The sequence below is a fragment of the Cavia porcellus genome, unplaced genomic scaffold, assembly GCF_034190915.1.
Source record: "Cavia porcellus strain 051 isolate PalLab524CR breed Dunkin Hartley unplaced genomic scaffold, mCavPor4.1 scaffold_7, whole genome shotgun sequence".
In the NCBI taxonomy this organism is placed as follows: Eukaryota; Metazoa; Chordata; class Mammalia; order Rodentia; family Caviidae; genus Cavia; species Cavia porcellus.
The window spans coordinates 33,116,818-33,141,019 of record NW_026947490.1 but is presented as its reverse complement, the minus strand read 5'-3'; the positions used below and the strand labels follow the sequence as shown (position 1 = coordinate 33,141,019).

The 24,202-nt window shown below is 45.5% G+C and overlaps 1 protein-coding gene across 4 annotated transcripts in view; it reads right to left on the bottom strand.

Moving 5' to 3' along the window:
* Znf331 (zinc finger protein 331) overlaps positions 1–23,986 on the bottom strand; it is a 30,575-nt gene extending 6,589 nt beyond the window's left edge. For 2 of the 4 annotated variants that reach the window (XR_010048715.1, XR_010048716.1), the window contains exons 1-6: positions 23,833–23,986; positions 22,589–22,647; positions 13,014–13,148; positions 5,570–9,721; positions 4,788–4,847; positions 2,676–2,739 (exon numbers count right to left, since the gene is read on the bottom strand). Coding sequence is in view for 1 of the 4 variants with exons in the window: in XM_013147815.3 (XP_013003269.1) it covers positions 2,676–2,739; positions 4,788–4,847; positions 5,135–5,294 (284 nt within the window). In the remaining 3 variants the exon portion in view is untranslated. The other 2 variants (XR_010048717.1, XM_013147815.3) reach the window with 2 other exon arrangements.
* Positions 23,987–24,202: the final 216 nt, after the last annotated feature.

The following is a 24,202-nucleotide window of genomic DNA, read 5'->3' as shown; positions in this document are numbered from 1 at the left end:
ACCCCTGCACCTGGAAGCCTTCCATTATCTGTTCACTGATTTCCATGTGTTAGATACACACTCCAACACAGCAGGAAGACAGGCTGGCTCCTGCTGGGGTGAGTGGGAGAGGTTAGGGTGTGGTGAGGAATCTGGTCTTGCCCAAAAAAGATCCAGGCTCTGCCCTGTGATCCTGAGAGTTAACTGCATTGTTTGTGACAGAAAGGGCTTTTTTTGTTTCAGGTGTGGGCTAGCTGTGCTGGAAAACCAGCATGGTGACTCCAGAGGAGACCAGGGGTCACACAGCATCAGCCCACCTGAAGATGGGGTTGGGCTGGGTATGCAGATGATTGGTCACATCTGGCTGCTGAGCCCCTTAAGGACCCTGAGTGTCAAAGCCTGAGTGACACTAATTTTTTTTTTTTTTTTTTTTTTTTGGTACTGGAGGACTGAGCTCATGACCTTGAACATGCTAGGCAGGCGCTGTGCCGCTGAGCTATGTGCCTGGCCCTGAGCGTTACTAATTCTACAGTGTGTACTGCTCACTGGCCACATGGCGAGACACGGTCAGTAAGGCCTGTGTGTCTCAAGCATGAGTAACAGAACCTAACGCACTTGAGGATACTGGGTCGGCTGCTGTGATGAAAGATCACCCGTTTCATTCATGTGTGCATGTATGTATGTACGTATGCACACATGTGCCTTTGCATGCACGCATGCATTTTTGTGCATACGTATTTACTGTGGCGCTGGAATCAGCTCAGCCTGTGCACGCCAGGCGCCTTCTCTGCTCTTGGGTCCTTTTTACAATGGGAGCTTTGCAGACGCCTTTGCTCCTCATGATTAATGATCAGGGTGCAGTGCTCTAGAAACACTGTCATATCCACGCTTAGGGGCGGGAGGCAGGGCTGGAGGTGCATAAAGCAAAACATTCAGTCTCGGGGCTGGGGATTTAGCTCAGCGGCATAAGCACCTGCCTTGCAAGCAGGCGGTCGTGAGTTTGATCCCTGGTACCAATAAAAAGTTAAAAAAAGTTAAAAAAAAAAAAAAAACAACAGTCTGCATTTCCGGTGGCACAAGGTGGGGTAGGGATCTTGAGTGTCTTCTTTAGGAGGTATGCCAAGGCCTGATGCTTTTTCCTTTTCAACAGGCCTACATTAATTCAGTTATAAGAAATGTGAATGGAAAGCTGGACACAGGGGCACACACCTGTGACCCCAGCAGTTTGGGAGGCTGAGGAAGGAAGATAGCAAGTGTGCCTAAAGAGACCTTGTCTCAAAACAAAGAATAAGACAGGGCTGGGATGCAGTTCAGTACCAAAACACTGGGTTCAATCTCCAGTATCGGGGAAAGAAAAGAAATATAACAAAAGACATCAATAAACTAACAAAAATGTAAGAGGAGAAGGCTGGGGCTGTTGCTCAGTAGTTTTTGCCTAGAAATGGCCCACAGCAGGGAGGAGCAGGTACACTGTGGTCACTACTAAAACTCTAAATGGAGCGGCCTGGGCAGCAGGAGCAAGGCCTCTCAAAGTCGGGCACAGGGAGCCAGGGACATGGCTCAGTGGCACAGCACCTGCCTGGCAAGTGTAGGGGTGTGAGTTTGATTCTCGGTACCAAAAAATAAAAAACAAAGCAAAGCAAAACAAACAAAACAAAACAAAGCAAAACAAAACAAAACAAAACAAAAGATGTACACACAGTGGTTCCTGCACTTGTGAATATGTTGTCTTAAGGACTAAGAAGACCTGAAGTTGCAGAGGGGTGGGGTGGGGGAGGAGGGTGCATATTTCAGAGGAGAAAGCTGTGTGACAGACACCCAGCCACCGTGAGGTGGAGGGAAGGCTCGGAGGTGCCTGTGCTGCTCTGGTGCAGAGAAGTCAGCAGCGTGGCAATGCTGGCTGCATCTCCAAGTCGGAAAGGTATGAAGCCAGCATTCCATCCCCAGCATTGTAGGGAAAATAAATATGCATCTCCTGCTTGTGGGGTGCATGTCTGTAACACCAGCCCTTTGGGAGACAATGCTGGAGGACTCTGAGGTCAAGCCTAACCTGGGCAAATTAGTGAGATCCTTCCTCAAAAATTTAAAGGACATCAGACAGGCTGGGGATGTAGCTCAGGGCAAGAGTTCTCATTTGAGTTTGCAGAACCACCAAAACCAAGATCAAACAAACAAACAAACAAAAAAATATGGTGGATTTAAAAGAGTTGCACCTGGGAAGGTTTTAGACCACACTGGGCTCTGGTTCTCCCTATGGGTCTCTCAGACTCGCCCACCTGGAAGTTACTCTTGAGCTGTAGAGGCCCAGGCTCAGTGCTCACAGCGGTCCTTAGCATGGACTGAGGACTTGAGCTCCAAAAGCAGCTGTTTGCAAAAAGCTCAGGAGGGAAGACAGCCAGGCATGAGGGTGCATGCCTGTAATCTCAGCACCCAGGAGGCTGAGGCAGGAGAACTGCTCCAAGTTTGAGACCAGCCTGGGCTACAGGGTGAGCTCAAGGCCAGCCTGAACTACATAATGAGGTTCTGTCTCAAGACACACACACACACACACACACACACACACACACACACACACACACATACACACACAATGAGGAAAACAAGACTGACATGCTGGTAGTTACATTTCAATTATGCTATTATGATTTATAGGAAATCACTTAATAACAACAAAAAGAAAGAAAATGCAAACTCACCGCAGCCTTAATTGTAAGATGTGGAACGGTTCTTCCTTCTCAGGGTGTTTTCTCTTCAGCTGGCCTGGGAGGAGGAGGAAAAGGGGGAGGCAGAAGAGACTGTGACATTGAGACCTTTCTGAAGCACTGGCCATGTGAAAATGTATTTGGAAACGTGTGTTCAGGTCCCAGGGGGAGCCCCGTGGTAATCAGAGGCCCCTGGGGTCTTGGAAACGGGGGGTTCCCAATCATCCTCTACCTCTGACACCAGGGCCTCTTCCCTGCAAGAGCACTTCTATCCCAGACTCCTCTTATTACTCTGGCGGCCTGCAGGGGTCCATCTTGGCTCTGACCCATCTCATTACCATGCCACTGCCCTTGTAGGTTATTTCCATGGCTCGACTCTGGCTCTGACACCCCAGGGGCCCACCGCAGGTATCTCTCTGGCACTTGGTTGGAAGGCAGACCAATGGAGCATTGGGCACACAAATGAGGGGTTCACTGGCACTTATCTGTATACACCTAAAAAGCCATCTGGCCAGTTACCTGGTCACCACGCCCGACGCCCACCGCTGTCCCGCAGTACTACACACCATGGTGGACTATATTGCGCCCCTGTCACACCCACTAGTATCCCCTGGTCCACCTGGTCACCCCCTGCCGCCCCCCTGTCAGTGCCACTGCAAGGCCACAGGCCTTCCCAGGCCGGCTGGGCCCAAAGCGCCTGAAGGTGCTCGCACACCGGTGGCATGGTTACGGCGCATGCTCAAGATCTGCGCACCCCACGGTTCATGCACGGATCTCGGTGGAGCCCTGCTAACGGCTGGGGTCTGTCACCCCTGCTCGCCCGTCACCCCTGCTCGCCCCAGAGTCCCAGGGTCACCACTCGTACGTGTGTAACACTGTCACGGGGATCAGACTGGGAAGTCAGTGCTGCTAACTACAGTTTCCCACACATCAGGGTCACACTTGCACACTCCAGTCAGCCTTGCCTGGGACAAGGCGCATGTGCACATCTCTGTGCCAAAGCACAGCCCCAGCGCTAGACACTGCACGCACGTGCACGCACATTGGGGATGTATGCGCATGCGTTGTTTCTCTCTCACTCCCAGAACACAGACTATGACTTTTTTTTTGTTTTTTGTTTTTGTCTTTTTATGGGTACTGGGGATCGAACTCACGACTGCCTGCTTCCAAGGCAAGCGCTTATGCCGCTGAGCTAAATCCCCAGCCCCAGACTATGACTTTTAAAATGTAGTTCTGAGTTCCAAAGGTTTCTGTAGTGGTTGATTGTGTCAACTTGAGACAGCTAGAAGCTAACTAAATGGGCTTAGCAATTCTACATCCAAGGATGTAGAAGACCCACCTAGGGTGGGTTATCACCTTGAGGTATAAAAGGGGAGGAGGAAGGACAAATCCATTCCATTCTTGGGAAAAGCTCCAGTCTTCGCCTTTGGTTTAGACTTTGCCTCCTGGCTTTCAGTTTAGACTCCTCAGCTTTCCAGCATAGACTCTATAGCCTTTCATCACAGAGCCTTCGGCCTTCTGTCGCAGACCCATCAGCCTGCTGGTGTGGACTTGCACAAGACACTCGGGTGAACTCCAGACACTATAGTAACTACTATTATGTCGAGATTATCTTATGGTGAAACACTATTTTACTTAAATGGCCATGTTTTGACCTGCGCTGTTTTGTTGTTATGCCCTCTTTTTTATCTCAATCTCCTTTTTATTATCTACTTTTTCATTTTTATCCTTTTAATTAAGGGAAAAATAAATAAAAAATAGCAGGATACATTATAGTAACCCACTTTGATTTCCTCCAGCACTTTGGTCTTGTAGCTTCTGTGGTCTTCTGGCGTCTTGAACTGTTGCCCCTGTGCTATGCGACCCTGCCTTGGATCCAGCTGATTATGAGTTAAATAAACCTTTCCTTCCTTATTCTGGGCATTGGGTAATTTGTCCCAGCAAGAAGAGAAAAGTAATCAATCCATGGCTGGTAAGTGAGGGCATACTGAGTGACAGCCGTGCATGGCCCTGTCACAGTCCACGGTGACTGCTGTTGTGTCAAGGGAAATATACAGTGCAAACCGTACAGACACAGGAAGCGTAATGAACAAAAAGGGTACGTACCTGAACTCAGCGTTAACACCGGTTCAACTCGGTCCCCTCGGGCGGCTGCCTCAGGACAGTCTGGGGGATGGAGAGAGAGGGACTTGAGATGGTAGGCCTTTCTGAATGCAGCCCTACTTGGAAACATACTCCCTGGCACACTCGACTCCTGTGCAAACTAAAATAAACCCTAGATCAGACAACACGGGGGCCACAGTGTTTCAGGGATTCCCTGAGATTGGCCACCTGTCTCTTCTCTCAGAAGGGCCGCAGCCCAAGCTGCCTCCTGTCAGTCAGGAAGCCTGCACCAGAGCAGTTTGGGTGAAGACTGCTACCGTGTGATTACGTATGTTTCCCTGGCTATTTACCCGAGTCACAGTTTGCACATCCGAATGGGACCACTGCTCCCAGGCAGGTGCCAAGGGTTGGCAGGTGAAGGTATAGAATGCGGCAGGCACAGCAGAAACACCTGCTGCGCTGCTCTGCATCCGTGCACACTAGACAAGAGGTACCCAAAGCTTCCAACATCACTCTGGACAAGCCACGGACAAAGCTGCGGGCCTTGTCACACCCACTGAGACCCCTGCGAGAGACGCTGCGCTGCCCCGGCACACAGGGACAATATATTCCTCAGCCTGGAGCGATCTGAGTCACTTAGCCTGCAGAGCCCTCCCGGGGCAGCGTGGCCAAGTCAGCTTCACCCAGACCACCGCCTGGCAGAAGTGCGCACAACTGAGCCAGTGCGGAGACTCAGCGGCCATGACCCCGGCATGCCCTCTGCAGGCAGCACAGGCAGAGCTGACCTTCCGTGGACGCCTGGTTGGACCCTACCAACTCGTGGCCCACTGCTGGGTGACAACAAATAGGTTCGCATGTAGCCTGCGCCGGAGTCAGCTGCACCATTTGCAGCACACGCGAGAACCGCACAGAACACCACTCAAGCACATTCGCTGTCACTGTCTATAGGCGGGGCAGCCCAGTTATATTTGCACAAGCACAAGGTGCTCCTGGGTTTGGCAGCTTCCTGCGTTGGGATCTTCCCTGCAGGGCCTCACTGGTGACAGTGTCCATGGAAACCCAATCCCAGCATGGAATGCGGCAATTGCCGCGCAGGCGCATTACAGCCCCATGGGGCCGCAGAGTGGAGGCATCCCTGGGCCCACACAACCTGATTACAGAGGCGCAGGCTCGTGCGTGGCCGGCATAAATAGTTGGGCCCCTAGGAATGCGGGCGGGGGCGGGGGGGGGAAGGGGCAGAAGGTGCCGGCCGTGCTCCTGGGTTGCCACGGTTGCCGCGGTGACGCTGGGTTTTGCTGGCTGCCACGGCTGGCGCAGCCTGGGGCTCAGAGCGCCGACCAGCCCCGTGGGTCCTCCTTTCTGTGGCTGCGCACTGGCCTCACAGCTACAAGAGTGCGCGCTTCTAAACTGACTGGCCGCTGGACTCTCAAACCACTGAATATATCTATATATATTTATTATAATATTTGAAGTTACTCAAACATATAGAAAGAAATCTGAAGAATTGGGGTCTGGTGCTTCTCTTCTGTTACCCTGGCCCGGGGGAGGCTAAGGGAGGTGGGCTGTGAGCTTAGCACCAGCCTGGGCTATGCAGTGAGACTGTGGCTCAGAAAACCAAACAGCGTCTGGGGAACAGAAGAGTGGGATTTCTTTGTTTGACACCTTTCACATTAGCGCTGTCCTCGTAAGTGCTAAGGAGGTGCTTACAAACCTCAGCACAGGAATCGTCTATTTAAAATTTTTTTTATTTTTTGGTACTGGGAATTAAACCCAGGATCTTGCACTTGCCAGGCAGGTGCTGCGCCACAGCAGAGGAAACGTAAGGTGAGAGGCCCCTGGTGCAAGAGCAACGTCGGTACCTGACCTCGGCGTCCCTCCCTGTGCCCAGCCTCCCTGCCTTCACCCCAGCACTGTCCCCAGGCCGAGGTCAGGCTGCGACCTGAGATGCTTCCGTTTATTTCCCCTCCTCGTGGGTTATGGATGGTGTAATCTTCAGGGCCCTCGGGATGGTGGCACTCATGGAATCTGGCTGCTATGCACACTTGGGCATTCTTTTGTGTTTTGGGGCTGGGAATCAAACCCAAGGCATAATGCATGCTAGGAAATTAAACTGCTCTACCACTGAATTACAACGGCAAACTGTAAGTGAGAATATGTACAGTTAGAAAAAATAGAAACAATAGTGTAAATTAAATGAATAATGGTCTATATAATGGCATGGAATATGTCTTTTCCCTTTGTTGTAGACTAAACCCAAGGTTTTTACACTAAACCGGGGGCTATTTTTTTTGAGACAAGGTCTCACTATGTAGTTTTGGCTGACCTTGAACTCCTGCCTCAGCCTCCCTAGTTCTGGGATTACAGGCAGGCACCACCATACCCAGATTGTTACCTCCTTTTTTTTTTTTTTTGTCTTTTTGAGACAGGGTCTCGTTGTGCAGTTCAGGCTGGCTTTGAACTCCCTTTGTAGCCTAGGCTGGTCTTGAATTCGTAAGGATCCTCCTGCCTCAGCCTCCCGAGTGCTGGTATTACAGGCATGAGCCACCGACGCCCGGCTGTTACCCCTTTTTAAACCTTATTATTATTATTTTTTTATTTAAGAGGAAAAAGAGAAAAACACAAAACAAACCAAAGCGGTGTAAGGGTACACGTAATACAGAACTACAAAAACAAACAAAACAAAACAAAACAAAAAAAACATAACAGTAAGAAATCACCTGTTAGTAGATTACATATTATCATCTTGAAAATAGTTGCTCAAATCACAGTATCAAAGAATACAAGGTGGACATTCAAACAGGGAGACTGCAAACAGCTGTGCTCAATGATCCAAAAACATTAATATAGTCAGCTATTTAACACCCCTAAACATACTTGCTGTTATATCCATTAGAGCTCTTTTTTTCCCCCTCTCCTTTTTACAACAAAATTTACACATTTTGGATTTTATTACTCTTTAGTGCTTATTACTTTTTTTGGGGGGGAGAGAATAAAGTCAAATATGGCAAAACAAAGTTGTCAGTCAAAACCAAGGATAGACATAGCACATGATGTAGAACAGAGTACAAGGTTATCAACAATGGTTATCAACGTTGTCCCTTGTTTCCTTAAAAAGAATTGTCTATCTCATTAGATATTATAAAGTTGGACAAAACAGTAGAGAAAAAGACCAATAAAACTTAGGCATTGTAAACATTACAGGACTTCCAAAGAAGACAATAGTCAAACCAGAATGGGTAACTTAGTGAATCTTATTGCCTTCAAAGTAGTTGCGTATGTCTTCAAACTTGATACTATCATATAGAATGGAACAGAGTCTAATCGGTCAAAACAAGATTGTGGGAGTACTACAGGACTTCAAAACAAGTTAATAGGAAATCAAAAAGAGTTACTATTTATATATCTAATTTTTAAAATTTTTTCTTTAATTAAGACAAACATAAGAAATGACTAAATTTTTTTTTAAAACAATAAGGGGGAGATTAAGATAAAACAGGACAAAGCAATATAACAATAGAGGTCAAAGCATGACTGTTTCAGCAACCTAGTATTTCACCACCATATAACCCGACTTAATAGTAGTTACCATAGTGTCTGTCTTTTTCCTTGAAATGTTTGGATAAAACTTCATATACTCTAGCTTCAAATATTTTCATATCAAGAAGCCCAGAATAAAGCCTTTCTAATTAATGAGTGAAAACTTTATAAGGCTTCAAGGCCACATAATGGGGAATCATGATTACCACATATTTTTATATATTTGAATCATTAGTTACATTAGGGAAACTATTTGGTATTCACACATGCGAGATTGATTTATTTCACTTATGAGTATGGTCTCAAGCTGCGCCCATTTATTGATAAATATCTCAATGTGATCCTTCTTTATAGCTGAATAATACTCCATTATATAGAAATACCACAACTTTTTTATCCATTCCTCAGTTGATGGACACTTGGGTTGTTTCCAAGATCTGGCGATTACAAATTGTGCTGCTATAAACATAGGTGTACATATATCACCGTGGTATGATGCTTTCAGTTCTTCTGGGAATATGCCTAGAAGTGGAATAGCTGGAATAAATGGGATTTCCATTCCCAACTTTTTGAGAAATCTCCAGACAGATCTCCACAAAGGCTGTACCAGTCTACACTCCCACCAGCAGTGCAGGAGAGTTCCTTTTTCCCCACAGCCTCTCCAGCATTTGTTGTCGGTTTTCTTGATCCTGGCCATTCTTTCAGGAGTGAGATGGTATCTCAGTGTGGTTTTAATTTGCATTTCTCTAATGACCAATGATGATGAGCATGTTTTCATGTATTTATTTGCCATTTGCATTTCTTCATCTGAGAATTGCGTATTCATCTCAGATGCCCATTTTTGGATTGGATCTTTGAATTTTGGAGGTCTGAGTTTCTTTAATTCTTTATATGTTTTAGACAAGAGGCCCTTGTCTGAGAGAGAGTTCACTAAAATCTTTTCCCAGTTTGTGGGTTTTCTTTTCACTATGCTGGAGATTTCTTTTGCCATGCAGAAACTTTTTAATAAGAAGTGGTCCCAGTTATTGATTCTGGGAAGAATTTCCCGTGCGGTTTGAGTCCTGTTCATGAATTCTTTACCTACTCCTATGTCTCCAAGGTTTCTACCTAATTTGTCTTCCAACAGATTTAGTGTTTCTGTTTTAATATTCAGATCTTTGACCCATTTAGATTTTAATTTAGTACATGGTGATAGACATGGGTCTAGCTTTAGTTTTCGGCAAATGGAGAGCCAGTTTTTCCAGCACCATTTATTAAAGAGACTGTCGTTCTTCCAGTGAACCTGCTTGGCTCCTTTATCAAAGATAAGGTGGTTGAGTGTGTTTGTAGTTGTGGTTGTATCTTCTTTTTTTTTTTTTTTTGTGGTTGTATCTTCTAATCTATTCCACTGATCTTCGGCTCTGTTTTGATTCCAATATCATGTTGATTTTATTTTATTTTATTTTATTTTATTTAAGAGGAAAAAGAGAAAAACACAAAACAAAACAAAGCAGTGTAAGGTTACACATAATACAGAACTACAAAAAAAAACCATAACAGTAAGAAATCACCTGTTAATAGATTACATATTATCATCTTGGAAATAGTTGCTCAAATCACAGTATCAAAGAATACAAAGTAGACATTCAAACAGAGAGACTGCAAACAGCTGTGTTCAATGATCCAAAAACATTAATATAGTCAGCTATTTAACATCCCTAAACACTCTTGCTGTTATATCCGTTAGAGCTCTTTTTTTTTTCCCTCCCTCTCTTATTTACAACAAAATTTACACATTTTGGATTTTATTACTCCTTAGTTCTTATTACTTTTTTGGGGGGGAGAGAATAAAGTCAAATATGGCAAAACAAAGCTGTAAGTCAAAACCAAGGATAGACATAGCACATGATGTAGAACAGAGTACAAGGTTATTAACAATGGTTATCAACATTGTCTCTTGTTTCCTTAAAAGGAATTGTCTATCTCATTAGATATTATAAAGTTGGACAAAACAGTGGAGAACAAGACCAATAAAACTTAGGCATTGTAAACATTACAGGACTTCCAAAGGAGACAATAGTCAAACTAGTGAAACTCTCTTCTTTTAGCTTTGGGCTTGACTTGCTCTTCTTTTTCTAGCTGTTTGAGGTGTAGCATCAAGTTATTTATTTGTATTCGTTCTGTTTTCCTGATGTGGGAACTCAGTGCAATAAATTTTCCTCTCGGAACAGCTTTCATTGCATCCCACAGATTCCGGTAAGTTGTATCTGCATTTTCATTTTCTTTTTTAGGTATTGTTTAATTTCTTCTTTAATTTCTTCTGTGACCCATTGATTACTCAAGAGTGTGTTATTTAGTTTCCATGTGTTTGCGGAATTTTTGCAGTATCTTTTATCATTAATTTCTAATTTCAGAGCGCTATGATCCGATAGTATGCAAGGGATGATTTCAACTCTTTTGCATTTGCTTAAATATGTTCTGTGAGCTAATATATGGTCTATTTTAGAAAATGACCCATGTACTGCTGAGAAGAATGTGTATTCTGATGTTGTTGGGTGGAACATTCTGTATATGTCTATCAAACCCATTTGTTCACAGGTTTGATTCAGTTCTGTTATTTCTTTGCTCATTTTCTGTCTGGTTGATCTGTCCCTTGGTGTCAGTGGGGTATTAAGGTCTCCTGTTACAATTGTGTTACTGATAATTTGAGTTTTCATTTCTGTTAATAATTGTTTTATATAACTGGGTGCTCTGGAGTTTGGTGCGTATATATTTAAGATAGTTATCTCTTCCTCTTGGAGTTTTCCCCTTACGAGTATGTAGTGACCTTCTTTGTCCTTTATGGTCATTGTTGGTTTAAATTTCACATTGTCTGCAAACAGAATGGCTACTCCTGCCTTTTTTTGGATTCTTGCTGCATGAAGAATTGTTTTCCATCCTTTGACTTTCAGTCTGTGAGTATCCTTCTGGGTTAGATGGGTTTCCTGTAAACAGCATATGGTTGGATTTTGTTTCTTGATCCATTCTGCTAGTCTGTTTCTTTTGATTGGTGCATTGAGACCATTTACATTAATGGTTATTACTGTTAAATGCTGGTTAATTGTAGGAATGTTATCTCTCTGCTGTCGCATCTTTATCTTTCTGTTCTGTTTAATTATTTGCTTTGCTTAGTGGTTTTTTCCTTTGTGTATCTAAACTGTCTTTCAATATTTTTTGCAGGGTAGTTTGGTGTTCATGAAGTTCTTCAGCTGTTCTTTGTCATGGAAGTATCGTATTGCACCATCTATTTTGAATGATAGTTTTGCAGGATATATCAGTCTTGGTTGGAAATCATTTTGCTTTAGGATATAGAATACTTCACTCCATGCTCTTCTTGACTTTATTGTTTGTGCTGAGAAGTCTGCTGTGATTCTGATAGGTTTTCCTTTATAAGTGATCTGTCTTTTCTCTCTGACAGCTTTTAGTAATCTATTCTTCTGTTGGATTTCTGGGATGGTGATTATTATATGTCTGGGTGTAGTTTTATTTTGGTTATGACTATTTGGAGTTCTATATGCTTCACTGATCCTGATGTCGGTTTCTGATCTCATGTTTGGGAAATTTTCAGCTATTACTTCTCTAAATATCCTCCTGACATCCTTCATGTTGTCTCCCTCTCTTTCATTAATCCCTATCATTCTTATATTATTCTTCTTTGCATCGTCTTGTAGTTGTTGAATTGTTGTTTCCTGATTCCTTGTTATTTTCAAAAGATCTTTCCTTTCCTGTTCATTAGCTGCAATCCTGTCTTCAAGGTCTGAAATTCTATCTTCACTTTCATTAAGGCGGTTTTTACAACTTTCAGTGGAGTTTTTTATTTCCTGTATATCTCTGTGCATCTGCATTATGTATTCTGTTTGTTTCTTATATTGCTCGTCTAGGGATTCTATCTTTTTGTTTAGTTCCTCCAATTTTTTATCTGTGTTTTCTTTAGATATATTTAGAATCTCTTTCATTTTTTTTTATCATTTCTTCTTTTATCTGGGAGATTATTTCGAGTTTGAATTTCTTTAAAGCTTCCTGGAGTTGCTTGTCAATTTCAGTGGCTATTGTGTCCAATATATGAGGTGGATGGGATATATTTTCTTCTATATACATCGCTCCTAGGGTTTCTTGAGATGGGCTGGAGGTTTGAGGTTGTAATTTGGTCTTTTGTTTTGTCATTTTCCTATATTTCTGTGTTTCAAGTGTTATTTGAAAGCTTCCTCAGGATCTGTTGAAAATCCCCTTCTATGTTTGGAGCTACTGAGACTCTGGCACTGCGCTACCCCAAGCCATTGGGCCTACAGAACCAGTGGCCCTCCTCTGCCTGCTCAGAACTCCGCAGTTCCAGACAAGCTGGGCCTCAGGGACACTGTGCGCCCACCTGCCCCTTGGAAGCTCCACAGTTCTTGAATCACAGCCGGGTTAGGGTACTCACCACAGGCTGCAGAGCCTCAGGAACCTGTGGACCCTCCCTGGTTGCAGAGATATCCACAGTCCTCCAGACACATGGAGAGGCCGATGCAGGCACCCCAAATCTGCCCAGCTCCTCCTCTGCAGACCAATGGCCAGGCGCGGCAGCTAAACAGGCTGGGCTAGGCTGATAGTGTGGGCCCGCCCACCCGTCGGGAGCTCACCAATTCTCCAAGTGTAACCGGAATGGGGAGGCTGATGTGGAAGCCTCAAACTCACCTCTCCCCTTCACTGCACCTGGAAGCCTGGGGGAACTCCAGCAGTCTGGGCGGAGATATCCAGAGTCCTCCAGACACGCAGAGAGGCCGGTGAGGGCACCCCAGATCTGCCCAGCTCCTCCTCTGCAGCTTAAACCTTATTTTGAGACAGAGGATCACTGTCATTAAATTACCTAGCTGGGCCTGAACTTGCAATCTTCCTGCCTCAGCTTCTGAGAGTGCTGAGATTATAGGTGTGGGGCACTAAACCCTGTGGGAAGTCTAGAGATGATACTGATTCAGGTCAACTGAGAAGGAATTTATGATGGATGATTAAACAAAAGAAGTGGGTTTAAAAACAGAGGCTGGAATAAGAACCGTGGGAGCAATGAAACCCAAAATGTGTAATAGTCATTATACAAAAGAGAGGAAAAGAAAGTGCTCTAAACTATATAACTGCATGTATATTTAAGTGTATAAGATAGAAAATGATATCACAGAGTTTTATTGGATCATTGAACAGAAATGTTTGCAGTATCATTGTTGGAATGTCCACTCTACAAGCTTTAATCTAGTGACTTGAACAATTATTTTTAAGATGGCAAAATGTAATCCATTAACGAGTGATTTCCTACTGTTCATTTTTTCTTCTGTAAATCTGTATAACTTGTACCCTTTCACTTTTTTTTTCTTTTCTCCTTAAATAAAAAAAAAAAAAGGTTACCAAAAAAAAAAAAAATAAAATAAAAACAGAGGCTGGGTGATGAGGAGGCTGTAATCTCACTTTGCCTCAAAAACATGGCCCTGGGCCCAGTCTCTAGCAATATATGCACACATGTGTCGCAAGTCCTGAAAAGTAGCTGAGGGAGGCTGGAGATGAGGTAGGGGTGGGGAGCCCAGCAATGGGGCAGCCTAGGAGTTGGGGAAATGTGGACACAGGCATCTCCAAAGAGTGTGGTGCAAACACCAGGGCTTACCTGCGAGACACACCCGCCTTGGACGTCAGGGAGTTCAGAGACTAAATCTAGGCTGATTTAAGCCACCAAATCCAGGACGGCTTGGTTGTTACTGTGGCAGGCAGGACAGGGCGTGAGGCCTGATGAGCAGCATGAGCTTCCTACACCTGCTGGCCCATGTATGTGGTGTCTCCATGAGGTGCTCAGACTCTGGGCATCACACACTGCCTGCTGCCCGCCCACACGGGCCAGGGAACTGAAGCAGGTGCACAGAGATGGGGACAGAGGCTTTGGTCAGGACATGCGTCCACGTGCCTCTCCCCTTCCCTGAGTAATCAGTTTCAATCTCACACCTGGCTGGGTGTGGTGCTGCAGGCCTGTACTCTCAGAACCACAGGAGGCTGAGGTGGGAGGCATACAAATCCAAGCTAACTGGGCAATTTATTTATTTATTTTTTTTTTTTGGTCTTTTTCGTTTTTTTTTTTTTTTATCGGTACCGGGGATCGAACTCACAACTGCCTGCTTGCAAGGCAGGCGCTTATGCTGCTGAGCTAAATCCCCAGCCCCTAACTGGGCAATTTAGTGAGACCCCAGACTCAAAATAGAAAAAAACAAAAAGAGCTGGAAGGCTAGATGTGATGACACATGTTGGGAAGCTGAGGCAGGAAGAGTGCCCGCCCAGAGCTCAAGGCCAGCCTTCGTGACGCAGTCAGAACCTGTCTCAAAAAAACAAAACAGAACAGCACAATAACAACAACAAAAAGGGGCTACAGATAATAGGGTTAGAGAGACAGCCCTGGATTCAATTCCCAGTAGTGCAAAAAAATTTAAAATCGTATTAGATATAATATTTCTGAAGTATCTTGTTTTTCTTTTCTTTTTCTGAGACAGGGTCTCACCATGTGGTCCTGGTTGGCTTTGAGCTCCCTTCTGAGGTATCTTGTTAGGGGACTCTCATGGATACCCATCTTTAAACACATCTGTATGGCTTCACCGAGGCATACACATTTCCCCTTTGCATGGCCAAGTTGGATACACTTGCTTACAGTTGCACAATATTCTATGAGATGAAGGTGGGAAAATTTACCTAGTCCAATCATGAGAAGAAACCGAGACAGCCAAAGCCCGACATAAGGGCACCCTACAGCATACATCACCTTTGAGAACCGCCAGCATCCTCGCATACGGGTCAGGTCTGAGACGGTGTCACAGCCAGGCACAGTTGGTGGAGCTCAGACAGCAGGGCGTCACGCAGCACTCTGGAAAAGACCCTGGAGAGATGCAGGACTCTCAATAGAAGCCAGGGAAATGGCTGGGAGAAGAGTACTGGGTGAGGCCCTGGGTAATTACCAGCACCAGCTACCAGAAACACAAAAGCCAAGGGCACCCAAACAAATCCTAGGGTTTAGTGAGTAATATGAAGGTCAGTGTGGTGCTACATGTGGTACTTGCTTGGGAGGCTGAGGCAGGAGGATCTCACTTTTGAGGTTACCTTGAATAACTTGGTAAAGACCCCGTTTCAAAACAAACAAACAAACAAACAAACAAACAAACAAACAAGAAAAGGGTATGTATGCAGCTCAGAGATCCTGTGTTCAAACCTTAGTACTGCAAAACCAAACCTAACCTATCCAAACCAAGAGCCAGAGAGGGTGGGAGAGGAGAGACAGCTGATATAAGTCATTGACCATTCCACGGCCAGCCATGGCCGCAGTGTCTGCTGGTGCCCTGGGGTGCAGGGAGGGGTGTGTGAGGCTGAGGCCTTGATGGGCCTCTCCGAGACACCTCCACTTTGGTGGCAAACTGAGCTGCTGGCAGGAGCAGCCCCTGCAATCGGATGGGGCTCCCTGCACCTCCTGCAGGGGCTGACCACAGGTGGTGCAGTCCTTTCATGAGGACACTAGTCCTAGGGGTAGACCTGGGGGCCACTGTGCAGCTGGCAGAGACACCTTCCCAGTGCGGTCCTGCCTGCGGCACTTACAGGGAGATTAATTTTTTGGCTGTGATTTATTTTTTGGGGGTGCTAGGATTAAACTCATGACCTTGTGCTTATCAGGCAAGTGCTTAAACCACTGAGCCAAATACTAGGCCCCTCTGATTTTTTTTTTTTTTTAAATTTAGGGTCTTGCTGTGTAGCCTAGGCAGCCTCGAACGCACAGCCGTCCTCCAGCCTCAGCCTCCTGAGTGCTGGGATTGAGTGTGCCCCATCATGCCTGCCTACAGGGTAACTCCTGCGTCCCAGGGGCAGCCCACGTGCCCTCATGGGAGCTGGGGTCCAGACCCAGCCATCTTGGTGGTGCTGCTGGCCAACCAGTTCTTGCCGGGTGCAGGGCCACCCCTGGCCCTCTCAGAATGCCCACGTGTCCCCCGCAGCCCTGTGGCCTGCAGTTGTGGCGCAGTTCTGCTGGCTAGGACAGCCCTGTGGGGCCCTGGACCCTGCTCGCGGAACCCGGCCTGCTTGGGACTAAGGACACCAGCCCGGCTCGGTCACCTGAGGATGAGACCCTGTGAGCCGCGGCCTGACGGTGCACTAGCCCTGCCTGCGGCTGGCCGGGGTAGGGCTGCTCGCCAATCATGGGCCAGCCCGGTCACCCCGACCACGAGGAGCCAGCAGGCTGATAACAAGCCTGCCCTGGGGGCCCCGCGGCAGACCTGCTCCACAACCGTCTTCTGGGCAAAGGGCAAGCGAGGAGGGGCGTGTTTTCAGCCTCAATGTGGGCCCTGCAGCAGCCGCAAGCCCTGGCCCAATCCTGCTCGGCCACCCGCTGTGGGCCTCAGAGTCCAGGGTCGCAGCCTGCAGAGTGCTGCAGAGTGCCGGTGGCCTGCGAGTGCACCCTTGTGGCACCTGCCGCGAAGTTCTGCGGCTAATGTGACCCTGAGCTAATAATGTGAACTAAAGTGAGCCCCAGGGATGCTGAGGAAGGGGACTCACAGCTACCTCGAGGGAAAGGGAAAACGGAATAAAAACAGAAGCCATTAAAATACAAGCCAGGAAACACCCAGCACTGCCAGCTTGGCTGTGCAGAAGATAAGACAGGATGCAGTCTAAGGCGAGCTGTTTCTAACAGGTCAATTATAGGGAGGGGAAACAGGGAGAAAAAAAGTATTATTTACAATTAGCCCAGTAGAGAAATAAAAATAAAAAAGAATGTAAAAAGGTAATGAAGGCGTTAGGAACCTCCAAGGCTCCATGAAAGTCTCAAATTTTCAAATCACTAAAGTTCCGTAGGAAAGATGGAGGCTGAGGCTAGAGGATCACTGCAAGTTCAAGGCCAACCCGGGACATAAAGTGATTTTAAGGCCAGCCTGAATTATATAGTGAAGCCTGTCTCAAAAAAAAAAAAAAAAAAAAAAAAAAAAAAAAAAAAAAAAAAAAAGAAAAAGAAAGAAAGAAAAAAAAGGAGGCCAACAGAAATGGGCAGGAATCCAGTTAGAGAAATCCTGGGTAAAACCCAGCAAAACTTGGCAGGGATTTTGGACATGTGGTCCAGGCAAGTCAAAAGACTCCAAGAGAGATCAATCCACACACCCGTAATCCTAGTACTGGGGAGGCTAAGGCACGAGGGTCACCACCACCAGCAGGTAGAGGCCAGCCTAGGCTCCATAGTGAGTTTAAGGCCAGCCTGAACTGCACAGTGAGACCCTGTCTCAAAAAACAAAAGCAAAACAAAAAGCAAAAGATCAATCCATAGAATATTTGCAGCACAGCCAGCAAAGCTGTGCTTCAGAGGGGAGTTGAGGGGAGGCTTTTCCTGGGCAAACAGCAGCCAGGGAGCCCAGCGCCGTGGAGCCTGCTTTATGAGGAAGGCTAGGGTGAATTTTCAGGCTGAAATGAGCGTCACACACAACATGAGAATGTGTCTAACTACAAAACATATTAATAGGCCAGGCCCTGTGGTACCTGGCTGCAATGTCAGCGTGCTGAGGCTGGTGGGTCAGAGGTCCAAGGCCAGTGTGAGCTACACTCCAGACTACCTCAGCTAAACCAAGCACACCAAAGCAAACCAGATCCAAATTCACTAACCAAGGGAGGCATATAATAATGTGCTAATTCTGTAACAGTGGTGGATAAAACACTTCTAAGTCTAGCATGAAAGCTAAAAGATGAACATATTAAGTATGATAGCTGGAATAATTGGTTAAAGGCACACAATTTAAAGGATGCAAAGCCTGACTTAATAAAAATAATACGAGTGAGGGACAAGTGAACGGGCAGAGGTGTTTTTCTGTTATTGAAAAACTGAAGTTGTTGTCAGCTTAAGTAATAGTATAGCTACAAGAAGCTTTATGTAGTCCCATGGCAAACACGAAGATGAAACATTAAAAGCTGAAGAGAAAGGGTTAAAACTTACTACTAGAAAAACTGAAGAGATCATCAGGGATGGCTGCAAGATTGTTAGAAAGGAATAAAGAAAATTCAAAATGCAGTAAACAGTTAACAGAATGGCAGCAGATGGTCCTAGCAGGTAAAGACTGCTTTAAATATAAATGGATTAAATTGTCTAATCAAAAGACGAGAATGGCTGGACACATTAAAAAAAAAAAGAAGATCCCATAATGCTGCCTACATTTTAGCTTTAAGGACAGATAGACAGACAAAAGTAGGGGGCATTCAAGGCAAATGGAAAACCTGAAGAGAACAGGGGGTAAATATACTAATTTACCAAACCAAATTTAAGTAAAACACTGTAAAAAGAGACAAAGCCATTATGTAACTATAAGGGTATCAATTCATCAGGAGAATATACCATTTCTACGCATATATGCACTCAACTTCAGAATAAATATATTAATGAATATGAGAGGAGACATGGATAGCAATACTGTAATATCACCGGCCTGCAGTGTTTTACACTTGGCAGTGGGCAGATTAAACAGGACAGCAATCAGGAACATGAGGCTAGAAATACATTTTATACCAAATGGACCCCAAAGACACATAAAAAGATTCCACTGAACAGATTGGACATGCTCCTCACATAGATAAACCCCCTCTAGGTCAGAGCATTCGGTAAGCCGCAAAGCCAGTCTTAGCAAACTGAAGAGGGTTGAAATCAAACCAAGCAGAGTTTCTGCTCACGGGGTATGATCTTAGGAACCAGTAGGAGTAGTACTGGGCGATTTAAACTACACAGGAATCAAACACCATGATGGGACCACCAAGGGCTCAAGGAAGAAAGTATAAGAAGTTACAAGGCATCTCAGGACAGCCCTGCGGATGTGGTTGGGCCGCAGGGTGCTTGCCTGGTGTGTGTAAAGCTCTGAGTCAACCCAGCACTGTGGGAAAAGACCTTGAGATGAACAGGAACAGAACATGCGAAGACTCAGGGACCAGCAATGGCTGTCCTAGGGCAACGCTTGCAGCTAGGGGCACCTATCTTATGGAGAGGGAGAAAAATGTTTCACTGAAGGACTTAAAAGGACATACTGAGCCCACAGTTACTAGAGGGAAGAAAGCAAGCATGATCAGAGCTGAATGTAATGGGAAAAGGTCGGTGAAGATTTTTTTTTGTCCTTTTCGTTTTTATTGGTACCAGGGATGGAGCTCACAACCGCACACTTGCAAGGAAGGTGCTTATGCTACTGAGCTAAATCCCCAGCCCCATGGTTGGTGAAGATTAAGAAACAGAGACTGACCCCAGGGAGCCCCGATCTGCATCTTCAGCCCTGAGTTTTGTTTTGAGGGATGACTTGTCACTCAGGAGCCCAGGCTGGCCTCAGGCTTGTGATTTGCGTATCTCAGTCTCCCAAGTAGCTGAATTATTGGCTTGAGCCATCACATCCAGCTTTAAAGCTTTTTTTAAAGAGATAAAAAATAAGAGAAAAAGACCTGCTCCTGGAGAGCAGAAATAAAAGATATGACAACAAGATGAGATACAGGGTCTGGTAAGGGACTGTTAGAAGTAAATGCCAAAACATTGTATAACAGAGGCAATGGATGAACTCCAAGGAACACAACTTCCCATGACTGCATCATAAATAAACAGAAAATCTGAGGACACCAAGAATGGATAGAGAAGACTGAAGAAGTAAAATGGGTTCCCATTTTGAAATGGTGGGACTTCATAGCAGAATTCCACCAAATATTCAAAGAAGAACTGTATTGATTTTTCTGAAATTCTTCTAAGAAATCAGAGGAGGGAAGACTTCTTTTTTTCCCCTCCCTCACTCCCATGGGTGTGTGTGTGTGTGCTGTGTGTGTGTTTGCGAACCCATGTGAACCTTCACACTGAGCTACCCTCAGCCCTTTATTTTTAAAATAGGGCCTCGCTAAATCTCATGAAGTTGCCCAGGAAGGGCTCCTTCCTCAGCCTCCTGTGCACCACCACACAGGAAGGAGGAGGGAATGTTTCAAAACTTCCAAACTGTTTTGAGGCAAGCATTACTCTGATCCTAAACCCAAACAAGGACAGGTCACAAGAAGAAACTTTAGAGGGCAACAGCCCTAATGAAAAGAGGCGCAATGATTCTCAATAAAATATCAGTGAACCAATGTGCACTCTAAGTGCATCATAATGATCCTGTACCACAATCACAGGGATTTACCCCAGAGATGCAAGTATGAATTGACAAACACACAAATCTGTCAATGAGATATACCCAATTAATGGAAGTACAAGACTGGTGGTCATCTGAAGATGTGCAAAAACAAAAACAAGCTAATCAAATTCTTTTGGTGACAAAACCTCAGTAAATTAGGTACAGAAGCAACATTCCTCAGATACTCAAATGCATACAATCAGCTTTGTAATTAACAGTGTACTATGGTCGATATACTATGCCAACTTGAGAAGTTTAGAAGTTTAACTAAGAGACTCAGCAGGGAGCCAGGGTCCTTACCTTGTAAACATCCTCATCCTGTGCAAGAGGGCAGCACAGAGATTTTGTGAGTGCTACACCGGCCCTGGGGTATGGGGCGCAGGGTGGTGGTAGCCTGCATGCAATATAAGGGAGGAAAAAAGGCTTGTTCCCCTGCCACCCCTGCTTTTGCTCTGGCTGCTGCCTTGAGCTGTTGCCCCTGTACCATGCCCCCACCTTGGAGCCAGCTGATTAAGGACTGAAACCTTCACAAACAGTGAGCTCAATAAACCTTTCCTTCCTTCATTTTGAGTGTTGGGTATTTTGTCCTAGCAATGAGAGAAAAGAAATTAGCACATAGTGATAATTGGAATGCTTCTTTCACTGGAGGAACTAGAAACGGTGTCTATGTTCATCACTTCTAGGCAAGATTACTCTAAGTGGTAGCCAGAACAATCAGACAAAAAGTAAATTTACTATAGTTGTAGAATACAAAATTGACATTTTGTCAGATTTATTATACATAAACAGTGATCAAGCTGAAAAAGAATCAAGAAATAAAACAAACCAAATACTTAAGAGTAAATCTGAGTTAGGAGATCAAAGACCTACATGTGGGAAAATATAAAAAGTATAGGTAAAAAATTAAAGAGGACATAAAAGAAAGATATTCTACATTCATGGATAAGAATAATCAATAGTGTTGAAACGTGCTTATTAATCAAAGTGATCTCTACTTTTTTTTTTTTTTTTGTACCAGGGGTTGAACTCACAGTTTTTCACTTGCCAGCCAGGTGCTTGTGCTACTGAGTTAAATCCCTGGCATTATCTCCACTTTCAATGCAATTCCTACTGATCAGTGTTTTACACAAATACTTGTATAATTTATTTAGGTTCACAAAATATTAGTCAAAGCAATGGGCAGCAAAAAGAACAAAGCTGTAAACATCACACTGCCTGAATACCCATAATTCAACCCATAGTTGAATACCCATAACTATGGAATGTATTAAAAATGTTTCACTTTAATTTTCTTTTTTGGTATTGGGGATTGAACTCATGACCTTGTGTTTGCCAGGCAGACACTGATGCTGCTGAGCTAAATCCCAGACCCTTCTCTTTAAATTTTTGTTCCTTGAAGTTTTCTACGTAATATGTGAATTTTATGAAATTTCATGCAAAAATTCAAAAAATTGCAACCTTTGGCATAAAAGGGACAACTAAGCCAGGCATGGTGGTGTACAGCTGTAATCTCAGCACTCAGGAGGCTGAAGCAGGATTATTACCATAAATCTGAGGACAACCCTGTCTCATAACCCTCCCAAAAGACAACACCCCCCCAAATAAAAACAAAGAACAAAACAAAAGGATGCAAAGTTTCAGTCAGAGAAGAAGGATAGGTTCTAGAAGTAATTACATGAATGTTCTCACCACAAAATCAGTAGGGACATGAGGCATGTATTAATTTATCAAAGTATGTTGATATACCACTATCAATGTCAAAAATAATTACAATCCCCTCCCCCGAGTTCAAACAATTTTAGCATTTGGTGTATTCCTTTTTAAAAATTTTTTTATCGAACTCAGGACTGCCTACTTGCAAGGCAGGCGCTTATGCTGCTGAGCTAAAGCCCCAGCCCCTGCAACTCTAGCATTTGATTCTGCATAAAAACCAGTCCCTTCCTCTTCAAACCACATGCTAATATGGCAGAGCCTGACACATTCCCCGAGGAAGAATTACTGGGCTAAAGTTTTCTTAAGGGAGGATAATTTGGGCCAAGGAAAGTGAGTAGTTTTAAGTCATATAAACACAGTCATTTAATGAACAGCAAGGAAACTCACCTGGGTTTTGACTTTAAAATGTGTAACAGTTCTTCCTCCCGAGGCTGTCCTCTCTTCAGCTGCTCTGGGAGGAAGAGGAGAGCAAGAATGAGGCAACAGGGCCTTTCCAGAGGGCGGGCTATAGTAAAGAAGACGTTGAAAGGCTGGGCGTTGAGTGTCCAGAAACTCCTCAGTGGATGAGCCCTGGACCAGCCAACTGTCTAACACCTCTGCAGGGCAAGCAGGAAGCTGTCTTTCTCATGGTGTTCCTGTGTTTTGTTTCTCCTCAATTTCTCCTTCTTTTTTTGTCTGCAGTACTAGAGACTGAACCCAGGGGTTTTACACTGAGCCACGTACAAATGTCTTTATAAAAATTTTGAAACAACGTTGCTAAATTGTCTAGAAGGACTTACATTTTTAAATCCCCTGCCTCCTACAGTGCTGGGATTACCGGTGTGGGTCACCAGGCTGGCTAGAAAATCTACTCAACTCAGGTAGCCTGCACGAAGGGAACTGGCTGAGAGTGGTGGGCCATATCTGTAATCCCAGCACTTGGGAGGCTGAGGCAGGGGGAATCACTGTGAGTTGAAACCAGCCTGGGTTACACTGTGAGTTCAAGGCCAGTTGGAACTACATAGCAAGACCCTGTCGCAGAAAGACAAAAGCAAAACGACAAACAAACAAACAAAAAATCTGCTATCTGGTGACTACGTTGTCCTCCCGGTTGTTTTGGTGTTAGGGATGAACTCCCGCGCTAGCTCATCCCACAGGCTTTTTATCACTTGTCTATCCCTTGTTTCTTCTATGTTCTCCCCGTCAGCCACTTTTGTGACAGGGCCCTGGTTCTCCGGTACCTTGGACCACTACTCCTGCGCAAACCCTTCGCAGTTTGAAGCTGAAGCCCGGCAGCGCAGCGATGATAGGAGAGACACATGTCAACCCGTCACGCACCCGTGTGCACCCAGGCACCCCTACCCTACGGCCCGCCAGCCTCCACCTGTGTTGCAGTCGGCCACACCCACTGCGCCCGGTCGCTCACACCTGCTACCTACTTATGGGCACTCCCAGCAGGGTCGTGCCAGAGCCCAGGGGCGGCGTCCCCGGTGCTCAGGCGCCCCCACCTCACGCCTGACTACACACCTGTGTCACAGCTGCAACGACGACACAGTCCACGCACACCGCCTCACAGGTTTGTCTCTGTGGCCCCCGCAGTACATACACATCGCATACAATGTCGCAGCTGCGTCACAGGTATAGATGCTCACCTGACCCGTTCCCATAGACACCAACATCCACTTGCCCACCGGTACCATGGTAACCGGGGCGGAAGACAGTGGTTGCATCGCAATGCCCACTCCAGCGCTACCATTCGTCCTTCCGCGCATGCTAGTGCGCATGCGCACACGCAGCCACCACGGTTAAACGGCCGCCTCAGAGAAACGCACATGCGCAGTAGTGTTTTGTCGCTCCCTTGCCTGCTGCAGCCGCGTCCTGCTCGCTGTGACGTGAGCAAACGGCGGTGTCCAAGGAAACCAATGCACGCCTGTCGCAGCATGCAGTCCAGGACAGCGGCGTAGGCTGGATGTGTAAACAGCGGGGGCTTACTGAGGACTGCGAAGGAGGCAATAAAGGAAA